The following is a 13,383-nucleotide window of genomic DNA, read 5'->3' as shown; positions in this document are numbered from 1 at the left end:
ACCACAGGCTCAGCCGTTAGTCCTCAGAGCCAGCATGTGTTCAAGTTTCACACCCGCACACTGAATTTCATACCCACACATCACAAATTATTTATACCACAAAGACTCTTTAAAACATCATCTGACCCAAGGGTCCTTGTGCATAATGGAGAAAGGAACTATTTTTTTTTAAATTGCCCTGGGGCTGATAAGATGGCCAGCAGGTAAAAGGCATTTGCTGCCCACGCTTAGCAATCTGAGATCCATCCCCAGGACCCAGGTGGAAAGAGAGAACTGGCTCCCTCAGGTTGCCCTCTGACTCCAGATGGATGCCGTGGCCTGAATGCATGCGTGTGGCATGCACGCACACATGTAATAAATCTAAAATTTTCAATCGCTTTTCTTCTGTAGGAGGTCGAATGTTCTCCCATCCTCAGGACTGTGCCCAGCATTTGATGAATGGAGATACTCTGAGTGGAGTGTACACCATCTTCCTCAATGGGGAGCTAAGCCACAAGCTGCAAGTATACTGTGACATGGCCACAGATGGGGGCGGCTGGATTGTAAGTACATGCTGTGGGCACATCTGCAGGCGTCTAGTCTCCCTGACTGAGTACCTGAGGATTGCACTGTCACCATCCTTTGGACTGTCCTTTTCTCTACCCCCTTCACTTGGGTCTTGGTCTCCTCACTGCCTTCAAGGCCCTCATTCAAGAGCCCACTCAGAAGCAGAAAAGGGAATGACTATGCTTTTTTGTTTGCTTGTTTCATTTTGTTGCTATGATAAACACCACAACCAAAAGCAACACGGGAGAAAAGTGTTTGACTTACACTTTAGTCCCTAGTCCATCATTGAGGGATGTCAGAGCTGGAACGCAAACAGAAGCTAAAGCAGAAAGCATGGGGGAAAGTTACTTATTGGCTCAGTGGCTTATGCTCAGCTATTTCTTACAGCCCAGGCCCACCTCCCTCAGGGTGGTGCTATACTCAGTGAGATGTCCTTTCCCACTTCAGTCAAGATAATTCTTCATAGACATGGCCACTTGCCAGTCTCCTGGCAGCAATTCTTCACTTGAGGTTTCCTCTTCTAAGGTGACTCTGTGTTGGGTCAAGTTGACAATAAAAACTAAAGCAGGACACATGCGAAGGGTGCAAAGGCCTATCCCAAACAAGGGATGTAAGATGACTGTCTTCCTTGCTTTGGGCTCCTTCTGCAAACCAAGTGAATGCAGGGGCTGCTGGGGAAAGGAAAAGAGTGAGGCACAGGATCCTATTTGCCAAGGGCTGGAGCTAAAACGAAGAGGAGGCAGCCACCTCACAGAAGCACTTGAGCCTCCCATGGTGAGGTAGTTAGTTTCCTAATCTTGGAGGGTAGCATATGGTAGATCAGATCTGGACAGAATGTAGATGACCCTCTAGTTGGAAGAGCTGCTTTTGTCTTCATCCTGTTCTGGATCCTAGATTCTTCCCTAGAACTGTCATAGCCTTCAGGGAGCAACAGTAGTTGGGAAGAGACACTACTTGCTAACACCACCTCCTCTCATACCTGATAGGCCAGTGCAGAGCAGAAGAAATAGGGCAGCTGGAGATGCTAGCCACTGCACACTGAGAAGTTCCTGAAACAGGCTCTAAACAGAGCAGCAGGGGTTGACTTCAGCGTGAATGGAAGCAGCCCCACCCCCTGTACACACCCTTAGCCCTGCTCAGACACAGCACTGGAACTTTAAGGCTCCACAACGGGAAGGCTTGGAAGAGTTAAATGTTGACTACACGCATAATACTCTGGGGAGACATTTTCTTTTATGTTTCTGACATATTTGTGCCTCCTTCTTAAAGCATAATTGGAAATTGAAGCCAAGGCTGATGTATTGGAGGTTAAATGAAATTAGCACTTAAACAGCTTGGAAAGTGAATGATATGCAATTGCTTTGCCTGCAATAAGATGATGACAGTGACTGGATGGTTTGAAGTTGGTCCCAGTCCTTTGGTGAGAAATGCTTTCTGCTACTCTCTGTGGTGCAAGAAGATTAATTTGAGAATCAAGCCCATTTCCCCTGACTATTTGTAGCTTGATTTGTACCCTGAATCTTTTCTATATTGCAGGGGTGCAAATTAATGTCGATATCACACCCTCAGCCTATCTGTCAGAGGCATCAGCACTTCAAGAAAAGGGCTCTGAGCATCCCCTGCGAAAGCTCACTTCTGAAATGGTCCTGATGCTAGCCGATACAGAACCCAGTCATATGGAGCGTCTCCTCTCTTTTTCTTCACAGGTGTTCCAGAGGCGGCAGAACGGCCAAACTGATTTTTTCCGGAAATGGGCTGATTATTGCGTTGGCTTTGGGAATCTGGAGGATGAGTTTTGGCTAGGTAACATCCACTTTGTGTTCTCTCTGCACAGGCTGCCCTGGGTTTCTGTCCATCTCTATCCCTTCTGTGTCTGCCTGGGATTGTCAGAAGTGTGTGTCCATTGAGCGGTTGACAGCTTGTGAATTGCTTTTGTGCCTCTTGCTCCGTTTGGCTCCGCTATTGATCTGTTTTTATCTGACTGTGGTGTTTTCCTCTTTGCTCTGTCTCTTCCCATCCTCATTAATAGTCTTTTATGCTGATGGATCTTGACATGAGGCAAGTACAAAGACAAGGATCTGCCTGGTAGGGGCCTGGTAGGGAACGGGGCACAGGAAGGAAGCAAGGGGCAGGCTGGCCCTGTCTCGGAAGCTAGGCAACCAGCTAGCCAGCCTGCAGTGTCAAGAGAGAAATAAGACTCTGCTGGGTTCCTGGGAGACTGTTATTATCTGCCGTGGGAGGGGACGGGGCGGGGGGGGGGGGGTGAGAGTGACATTAGAGGTGGTTTTCTAGAGGTGTGACACAGCAGGAAGTTTAGATGAAGGTTTGGGTGGGTATAGGGAGATAAAGCAGAGTGTGGATGCCCACATTTCTCTGTAAGATTTTCCTAATGGGTTGATAAAGGGAGGCAGAGAGAAACAAATAAATGATAGTGTTAGATACTTGCACTCTTCTCTCTCCCATTCCTGCCATTCTTGTTCAAGCTTCACAGTCTTTCGAGGGTGGTGAGCTCCCTACCCTCAGGGTAACCTCATTGCCTACAGGGCTCTAGAATGATCTTCTTCCTGTCCTGAATCTGAGGGAAGGTTAACAAGTTCCTCAGCCAAGGTGCAAGACCTTTTAATCTCCTTCTTTCCACCTTCTCTTTATCCCATCCCACTTCCCCAGCACCCACCTTCGAACCTGCACAACCATGGAAGTTTCCTCTATTGGAAACACTCCTTTAGGCAATTTTCCCTTCATCACCTTGGTATCTACCTACTTATATCCAAAAGCCATGTTAAGCACCTCTTCCTCCATAGAAACCATACTGACTTTTTTCTTCTATTGCCTGTGAGATAATTGGCCAAGTTCCCACATGGCCTGAATCATGGCATCTATTTTACTTTATCAGTTTAGACTATATTGTATGTTTCTTGGGGTCTCATCATTCCTTTTTAGACATCACTACCTAAAACTGCCTGAGATACATGTATCGCAAGTGTAAATATCAATTAATGATAAAAATTCATTGAGTATTTGTTAGATAGCCAAATCTATGTTTGTCAATATAGGAAATAAAAATGTTCAGTAAGAACCTTATAAAAACACTCAGAGAATTCAAACAAGCAGAAAAATGTGCTTTGATTTACAACATTTTCAAAGAGCTTGGGAGTCAGTAATACCCATGAATCAATGTAGACATAAGTAGTCAAGACTCAAGGCTACAAAAACCTAAGCCACTGTGCACCCGGTTCACAGTTTCTATCATTTCGGTGAAACATGTGAACTATTCAGCACTTAAATGTTCTATATATCACTTTCTATTTAATTAAATATATGTTTTAAAGAAGCTTTATCCGCTGCCAAAAAATGGAAAGCTAGTTGTTGTGTGCCATAAATAAAAAGATGCCTCGAAAGTAAAAGTATCATTTAAAACTGAAAAACGAGAAGAGAGCAATATTAATATGATTAAATGACAGTTACATGCAAGAATACCAAGTCTATTGCTGCTGCTGCAGCTGCTGCTGTTGTTGAATGATGATCAGAAAGGGCTCTGTGTTCAGCCAACCATGAAATACTAGAATAAACTGGGACTGGGAGTTGAGATGAGGGTCAAGGTTAGGGTTTCGCTTCCATCTTAATTTAAGAAAAGCTGAGTTGGGATGTGGAACCATCCCTGTTGTTCAAGGTTACTTAGATCTTTGTTCCCACTTGTGTCTCCTCTCACTAGAGATGCCCTTTCACCCCTAGACTACTGATAGACGACTGACAACAAGCCCCAGGTATCAGAGGTAGAAAGATCAGGGGAATAGGAAAGATGAGGGGTAGGAGAGGGAGCAGGAATCCTTTTGACACATGCAAATCGGGGGCAGGGAGGAAACCCTCCAACAGATGCAAGGCATAAGCCAGAGAAGGGAGAAAATGTGGTCAGTTCGGGTGCCTGAGAAGCATGTTACAGAACCGAGAAGCTGGAAAGGGAAGCCTTGACATAAGGTAAATGAGGCGTGTTAGTTATTTTTCCCCACTGCTGCAGCAAAGTAACCAACAAAAGCAACTTAAAGAAAGGAGGGCTTATTCTGGCTCCTAGTTGGAGGATCCAGGCCATCATGGCATCAGGCCTGATGGGGACAAAGGAGGCAGTCAGTCATGTGCCATCTGGAATAGAAACTGCAAAGAGGGCTGGAACTCAGCGCCCTTTCTCCCATTTCTTCAGTCCAGGCTCCCATCTCAATTGATTATCCAGCTGGCATTCCGGGAGGTTCTTCCTACCACAGTAGTCTAATCTAGACAGTCCCTCACAGATCCAGAGGTTTCTGTCCAAAGGTGCTTCTAAATCCAGTCAAGGTGACAATGAAGATGTCCCACCATATGAGGGTTTGCTAACAGAGACCTGGGGCTATGTAGCTGAGCAGTGATACTCTATGGCTAGTAACCCTAGGCCTCCCAGCCTTTGTTCTAAGTTGGGTTCTAGGACCAGATCCTAAAAGAGAGATTCTCGTTCAGGTCATTTACTGGGGTGAGTTCTTATTCAAATGGGATACTGAGAAGAGGATTGAAAGAACAAGGAGAGATCCAGAAAAACTGTAACACTGAGCACTGATTGAAGACTCCCTTTATATGGAGTCCAAGAGATGCTCTGGAACATGAATTGCTTCTCTGAGTTGGCTCCCATCAGGCAAGGAAGCTAGTCTTCTGTACTTCCACTTCAGTCACTGCCTGGAGTCTGCTCTGAGGTATGAGGAGAAGGAAGAAGTAACTCATTTGGTCAGAGGACTTAACCCTCAGAGAGGCAGCAGTAAGTCACCAGCAGTCAACCTGTCTAGCGGCTAAGGGTCGAGCTCCCTAGATGCTAAAGAGCATCCAGGCACAACATCACCAGCAAACAGCACCTGCACAAGTCAAGGACAGGCTGTGGGTCAGCAGCTCCACAAACAATATTTGAAAGCCTTCCACTTGCAATCAAGGTAAAGCTTTAAATCTTAAGCAGGTAAATGAACCAAAGACCTGGGCCCTTGGCCGCCTACTTCACCCTCTGGACCCTCTCCCACAAAAGGAAGAGGGAGGTTTAAGTCGTCTCTAAATTTCCTAGTACCTATACCACATTTTATTTCTAAATCATGGCACACTAAGATAGCTGGGGTCACATCAAATCGAAAGGATCCAGCTTCCAGGGGCAGATAGAAATCCGGAAGCCTCAGAGTCCTCAGCAATACAAAGTCAATGGCTCAAAGTATAGATAGATAGGTCAAAATCAGAGAAAGGGGATATGAGAAAATATCAGTTCAGGGCTCTGCCTGAACTCTGACTTAAAGAGTTTTGTACCTTTAAGAATTTCCTATCCCAAGGCCTGGGATGCTGAGAGGGCAAAGCGAGTGGGAGTTTAGAAGGACCAGTGAAGAGTAGCCATAGCAGATAAACATGCAGCATATGGTGACACAAAAAAGAAATGGAGCCAGGAGGCAACTAGCAACAGAGATGCTCCTCAACATATAATAGGGGGGTTCCACATCTCCAGTGAAAATTCCTGGTAAACTGGAAGGGTGTTTAATGTACTTATCTACTAAGCATCACAGGTTAGCTACCCAGTGTTCTGCAGTATGTGGTGGTTTGCCCTTGTGGTCACATGGCTGACTGGCAGCTGTGCTCAGCGGAGCTGACGCCAACCTAAGAGAGTATAGCATGGTGAATCTCTAGCCTAGAGAAAGGCCCAAATGCAAAGTGCAGTTTCTAACAAATGCAGATAGCTTTAACACCATCATAAGATGGAAAATTCGTAAGTTCAGTTATCACAAACCCAGGACTCTCCATTTCTCTGACCTGTCTCTGGAGGCCCCAGGAATCCTGGACAGGAGGGAAGGGCAGCACAATGCAACGTAGCCTGAGTCTTGAAGCTGCAAGGAACCCCTGCTGTGTCTGGGTATCTTAGATTCTCTTGACCACATGTTTCTACCTGTTGCTTCGTACAGCACACACCAAAAGGATCACACCTTTTCAAGACTTCTTGAGTTTTTGCTACTATCATTTGACATAGAAGATTTTGGGGAACATGGCCAAGAATATTGAGTTTGGGGGCTTGTCAGTTACTAGGTCAAGATTAGATGGTAGGAACCAATGTTGTCTTTGGTGACAGACCTGGGGTGACTCCTCACAAGAAGACAAATAGAGCCTAGCGGGGTCTGTTTGAAACCAGGGTGGAAGGCAGAACGATGTGGATAACCAAGCCCTTCTCCATAGCATATTTCCCTTCCATTGCCAAAGATGCTGGGGTGAGATGCAGTACACAGTCTGTTTTTCCCCACAGGGCTAGATAACATCCACAGGATAACAGCCCAGGGCCGCTATGAGCTGCGAGTTGATATGAGGGATGGGCAGGAGGCAGCCTTCGCCTACTATGACAAGTTCGCTGTAGAGGACAGCAGAAGCCTATACAAGCTCCGCATAGGAGGCTACAATGGCACTGCAGGTACCCGGGGGCCCCTCGCTGACTCCATGGGCAATGGGTGTGTGTTCCAGTCCTGAGCTGCAGAGGAGGCAGCAGAACTCTTCGAGTTCGTGAACTATCTGCCAGCCGTGAAGGAGACACACAGTTGGGCCATTCACACTGATTCCTCCTATCTATTCAGGAGACTAGGAATCAATTTTTTAGGGCTTTACTTTTCTCCCATGGAAAAGTATAATAAATAGTGATAGCATCTAGAAAATTATAGTAGTGATGTCTGTCCCATTTTACAGAATAGTCAGAAATTTTGCTGTAAGTGCAATATGCCTGTAAAGTTTACTTGGAAAGAATGTCCGGGGAGAGCAAAGGGTTGCTTATCTAGATTAACCTGTGTGGGCTCCCATTTGAAGAGGGCAGAACTATTTCTCATCTTATTAGGTGTCTCCTTACAATGGCAACTAGGAAAATGACCTTTGAACTAAGGAAACAATTCAGATTCCCCAATCTTTAAGATGCTCCCTGTCTTAGGATTTCTATTGCTGCAATGAAACACCGTGACCAAAAAGCAAGTTGGAGAGGAAAGAGTTTCTTTGGCTTACATTTCCAGATCACACTGGAGAAGGTCACAACAGAAACTCAACCAGGGCTAGAACCTAATGCAGAGGCCATGGAAGGGTACTGCTTACTGGCTTATTTAGCCTGCTTTTCTATAGAACCCAGGACCACCAGCCCAGGGATGGCACCACCCACTATGGGCTGGGCCCTTCCGCATTGATCACTAATTGAGAAAATGTTTTACAGCTGGGTTTCATGGAGGCATTTCCTCAAGTGAGGCTCCATCCTCTCATGATTCTAGGTTGGTCAAGTTGACACACAAAACCAGCCAGTACAGTCCCCCTCCCCCAAACATCAGCAGTCACCCTAGCACCCCATGAAGGAGCAAAGGACATTGCTCAAATGTTTCACTGGCCATGCTGCCTTTGTTCTCCCAAGCGTACCTGGTCAGGTTTCCAGTGTTGATTTTTATGACATTTTTACCAAGCAGAACAACCATCTGTTTCAGCTCTACGTACTCACAGTTCCATGAGAACACCTCACCGGAGTTAGCCCTTAGCGGTTGCCTAATGTGCTCTATTACAGCACATTTCATAAAGCCTGTTCTACCCGGTACGCTACTGTTTGGTACATGGGGTTACTGGACATCTCAGGTCTCTGATTTTAGAGTTAAATGCTGGTGTTTGATTTTAGCGGCATTTCTTATGACTCTTGGAATTAAAATGAACCTCGAGGTGTTACCCCTCCAATTACTGCATCTGCTCCATTATTTTAGTTCTCAGCCAGGTATTGTTACTCTAAAGAGAAAACACGCGTCCCTTTTCTATTGTTCACAGCTGAGTCACTCACAGGAGCAATCAGAGAAGCCTGAAGAGCCCCAACAAAAGGTCCAATTTGCCACACTTTGAGCATAAAACAGCCATTGAAATGGACATTAAACAAGATGTCAGACTAAATCATTTCAAAAACTAACCATTTATTATTCACTCCCTAGAATTAGAATTGCACCTACAGAGACGCCTTTCATGCTTCTCCTACGGGAAGAGAAACAAGCTGCCTACCTCAGTTTCGGTCTCCCCTCATCCCTCTGTTCCATCTTTCTCTCTCCAATCCCATGTGTTGTCTGTCTACCTTGATTCCAGCCCTGGAAACCTCTCTCCCAGGCCAATTTCTCTGCTGCACCCTGGAGGGCAGAACTGTTAGACTGCACACCCCTCCCCTGGGTCAGAGGCCAGGGCTTCCTAAAGCTTGGCTGGTCAAATTAATGGTGATTCATCCTCTTCAATTGATAAAACCCTGGGTTCATTTAGGCTACACCATTTCTAGGCAGCTGCACACAGTTCATGTTAGGATACAAAACCATGCCCCACTTCTTCCTGGCATTTGTAACACTTCCCAGTTCCTCTGGCTCTTACCACTTCTCCTGGCTCCACTGGCAACCAGCCACCCCAGGGCCTCCAGCATTTCTGATGGCCCTCAACCTCCAAGACTATCTATCTACTGAGACTCAAACTGAGACTTCCAAACTGTGCCATCAGTAAGGGCAGAGCAACTCTTCCAGCCGGGCTTTAGGGGACTCTTACAGAGTAACCACCTAGTTTAAAACAAAAAACATTGGAAAGTAGCTTTCTGCATAATAAATGGTACTCTTAGGTTAAGGATACTCATAAGGGTGGCTGTATTGTACGCAAAGAATCTTTAAAATCTGCCTATTAGTCTGAAATCACGACCAAAAAGCAAGAAGTTGCAGAAAGACTAGGAACAGTGGAGGGGAAGGCTTGATGAGCTCCCTCGGGCCAGCCGTATGGTTGCAAGGAACAAGACCTGAGGGCAGTGACACATACCCATTATAGCATATGAAAGGTTGAGATGGACAGATTGAGCATTAAGGCTAACCTGGACTATATAAGAAGACAGAGTAAAAGAGGGAGGAAGGGAGGAAGGGAGGGAGGAAGGCAGGGAGGGAGGGAGGAAGGCAGGGAGGGAGGGAGGGAGGAGCAGAGAGGAAAGGAGACAGAAAGATTATATTCTGGAAAGTCTTGGCACTGAAGGAGAAATTGAGTCTTTACAAGGAGGGAGGTCTTGTAAGTCCGTAGTGGCATAATGGGATTTGGGTTTTAGAAAGATCTCTAGGACAGCCCCAAGCAGGATACAGGAAATCTGAGGGAAGAACAGAGAGACCAACTGGTGGCTGCTGTATTAATCCTGATGGGAGATAACAGGAGCCCTCGCTAATGTCAGAGCCTTGAGAAAGGTATGAATTTCAACAGTGGCTCAAGAGAGAAAGCCAGGGCTTAGCTCACGTCCTCGCATCTTGAATATATGAGGTGCATGCATGAGGCACAAATGAGGAGGAAGGGTAAGGGAGGGTACAAAGACGAAGGGGACCATGTCTGAAACTATTGGTCGGCAGCATCAAAGTAGAAACCAGAAAGGTCTGGCGGGAGAATAAGGATGTAGTCCAGCATGCAGAAGGTGAGATGACATGAACATGAGCAGACACAAGCCCGCCAATGAACTGATGTCAGCAGTGGGGCGCTGGAGGGTAAAATTGAACCCAGAACTGTTAAGGTAATGGGTTTGAGTAGGACTTGGGATAAAAGAGGTGAAGGTGATATTTAAGAGGGGCAGAGGAAAATATATTTCCTGCCTTTTTCAAGCAGGAATAGAAAGAAAAACTGTTTCAGTTGGTGGGATTGGCTCTGGATGAGTACAACATCTGAATCCTTCAAAATTATATGGAGATGGGATGGGTATGAAGCATTTGCCTCTGTGGCCACCAGGGGCACAACTTGGATTCCATAGAGTCAGAACTGTGCCCCTCTTAGAGGAAAGCAATCTTAAACATATCTAAGACAATTCTCATTCAATAAACAATGTGACTTACTTCCCAGCATCTCCAGGCACAAATCCTACCACAGGTTTTACCAAGAGAATGATGGTCTGATTCTCACCTTGAATAATCGGTTCACCTAAGCCACTACACAACATCACTGACAAGGGAATACTCAGTCCTTATTTGTCTCTGAGAGGAAATCTCACTGCAGTGTCAGGCAGCCTATCTGGTGGTATTAGGAATTTCCCTTTTCCTATGTAGCCAATTTTCCTTGTTGCAGTCTCTGCGCATCCGCCCTCCCATTTCCCCACAGAGTTTATTTATATTTTTTTCTTTTTCAACAGCTCATCATGTATTTGGCAATAGTGACCATGGGTACTTTCTCCCCACCTAAGCCTGCTTCCACCTAAGACATGCTCCCACCTACTGCTCCTTCGGCATTGGTTATGATGTTCCCGTCACCCTGGTTGTTGTAGATTGTAACTCTGAGTGTCCTTGTTCCTCTTCACAGGCAGAACCCAAGTTCTCAGGTGTGGGGTACTGGGTGCAGGCTGATCAGGGCCAGCAAGCACAGGGGAAAGGCAGGATGAACTTATACAGTGGTGATCCAGAATGGTCCAAATCATCGTGGCTCCTTGCTGTCTCCAAGGGACGCAATGGGAACCTGAGTGTTATGTGTCCCAGAAAAGCTTAGGGGAGCAGACAGTGGTGGTAAGATGGAGCTATATGGATAAAGTTCCCAGCATGAAGAAGTGGATTAAAGAGGGAAACAGTGACCCCCCCCCCCATGAGGTAATATGGAAGGAAGGCTCAGCCTAGTCATATTGCAGCTCAGAAGGAGCAGGAGAGGTAAGCCAGGGTTCCATGTGGAAATGGACTCCTGAATGCTTTTATTTTTGTTTTTGCAGGAGACTCCCTCAGCTATCACCAGGGACGCCCTTTCTCCACAGAGGACAGAGACAACGATGTTGCAGTCACCAACTGTGCCATGTCATACAAGGGTGCTTGGTGGTATAAGAACTGCCACCGGACCAACCTCAATGGGAAGTACGGGGAGTCCAGGCACAGTCAGGTAGGCCATGTTCTGGCTGTGCTCAGAATGGTCCAGAAGACAGAACCCATTTAAAAAGAAGTACTAGGAGCCCCCGAGGAAAGGCCACCTGAAGAGCACTTTGTGGGAGGAGATCAATTCATCACAGAGTTAGTGGCACTCTAAAAGGGGGCCCCAAAAGGAAGAGAGAAGAAACCTAAAGTAACCAGGGCTATTTCCCAAAGAGACTGCAAGTCCACAGTCTGGGCTAGGTGACAAACAGTGGGACACACTCGGGGAAGCCCCTTTAGTTCTTGGCAAACCCAGAGGTTGCTCACCCCAACTGGAAACCACCCAAGTCTCTGCTTCACAAAGGAGCTGTCCACAATTACACTATTCAAAATGCTTCCACCTAGTTGGGATCTTGACACTTGCCATAGTCACCCTAGTGCGAGAAACCCCTGAAGGCAAAAACATAAAACTGGCAATAAGAAATGACCCACAACTTGCCTTGTATAAAGCCCCAGACCTGTTTAAAGGGAAAACTGGAAGGAGACCCAGCTCTCTTCGTCACACTGGGAATCCTACCATAAACTGCTTGTTGACGGAGTAGAGCTAAGTCCATAAGTGGATCTCTCTTGATCCAGCCATTCTCTCCCTCTCCAGCTGTGGGGGCAGGGGGATCTGACGTGTTCCTCTCTCGCACATGCAGGGGATCAACTGGTACCATTGGAAAGGCCATGAATTCTCCATCCCCTTTGTAGAAATGAAGATGCGGCCCTACAACCACCGGCTCATGGCCGGGAGGAAACGGCGAGCCTTGAAATTCTGAGCACTGGGCAGCCAGCCACCAGCCAGACGATCTTTTCTGTCATTTGTTTGTATTTTATAATATGAGACAAGGGGGAGGGGCCTCACAACATACTCAGAGCATCTGGAGGAAGCAGGGATCAATTAGGTGCCATTGGCTCATAGTTTCTGCTGCCTTGGAGCCCAACCCTCAGGCTACACGCTCCCTGCTCATCAGTCCTCCATAATCATCCCCTCCTTTCTCACAGAAGAGGAAAACTGGGGCATTGAAAACACAATTCAAAAACAGACCATAAAATACAGATTGTTATTGTGACAGGCACACACACACACCTTCTTCCTCTACCTTCTTCTGAGACACCTTCCTCTTCTAAATAAAAGTAAACTGGTCACAGCCAACCATGGCCAGGTGACCACACCAGCGCAGGAGAGCTGCAGTAAGAAAGCTTGGCCAGTTTCCTCTTAAGAGGGAAGACACCTGCCACACCCCAACACAACAGCCCAAGTTCATTGAAATGGGCTAAAGATTTTTACATTCTGGCACTTAACACGTAGGAGGAGTGGCTTCTTTTCCAGCCCCACCCCTTCCCTACATCTATCCCTTAGAGCCTATAGACCTAACAAGCCAATCATTGTTTAAAACTCCAATTGCCAAAGCTGTCTGCCCATGCCCCTGGGTGTCATAAGCCACTGTCATGGAATAACTTTGGTGGTGAGACTTGGAGAAGGGTTTTGTTTTTAGCTTATATCAGGCATTGAGAAGGGACAAGAGTAGAAATCAGGGCACCTACCAGGGAGTCTGTAAGTCCCCTTACTTAGAGATTCTTTTTTTTTTTTTTCATTTCTGATCAAAGTTACCATGCATTCCTTCCCCTGATGTCCTAGTTGAAGGTCTCTAGTTCTGTCTTCTGTCAGGCTACCCTCAGTGAAAGTGGCTTAGCAATAATCAGGGGAAGAAGTTATATGAGCATCAGCCATTCCACTGACTGATATATCGCCCTAGAAGGAGAGAGAATGGTTGTTCTCGTCTTTTATTTTGGTCCTGTGGTAGGTAGAGCCGACCCCTCCAAGAGGTGAGATCATGAGAAACATTTTCCACACCCCTTTATTATTCTGCTTTGAGAAGAAAAATGAAAAGTGCCAGAGGAAATTGCATTTAGAACTCCAAAGGTGAGAGGAGCGAAC

The 13,383-nt window shown here is 46.3% G+C and overlaps 1 protein-coding gene across 1 annotated transcript in view; it reads left to right on the top strand.

The window, feature by feature from the left end:
- The window catches only part of Tnr (tenascin R), a 79,145-nt gene extending 66,925 nt beyond the window's left edge, over nucleotides 1–12,220 (top strand). The window contains exons 17-21 of the mRNA XM_038349719.1: nucleotides 391–542; nucleotides 2,253–2,349; nucleotides 6,830–6,991; nucleotides 11,267–11,430; nucleotides 12,101–12,220. Coding sequence (XP_038205647.1) covers nucleotides 391–542; nucleotides 2,253–2,349; nucleotides 6,830–6,991; nucleotides 11,267–11,430; nucleotides 12,101–12,220 — 695 coding nt within the window. The remainder of the gene's footprint in view (nucleotides 1–390; nucleotides 543–2,252; nucleotides 2,350–6,829; nucleotides 6,992–11,266; nucleotides 11,431–12,100) is intronic.
- The last annotated feature ends 1,163 nt before the right edge of the window (nucleotides 12,221–13,383 follow it).

This window comes from Arvicola amphibius, chromosome 12 (assembly GCF_903992535.2).
Source record: "Arvicola amphibius chromosome 12, mArvAmp1.2, whole genome shotgun sequence".
Lineage (NCBI taxonomy): Eukaryota > Metazoa > Chordata > Mammalia > Rodentia > Cricetidae > Arvicola > Arvicola amphibius.
The sequence above is the reverse complement of the archived record's forward strand: the minus strand, read 5'-3'. Positions and strand labels throughout refer to the sequence as shown.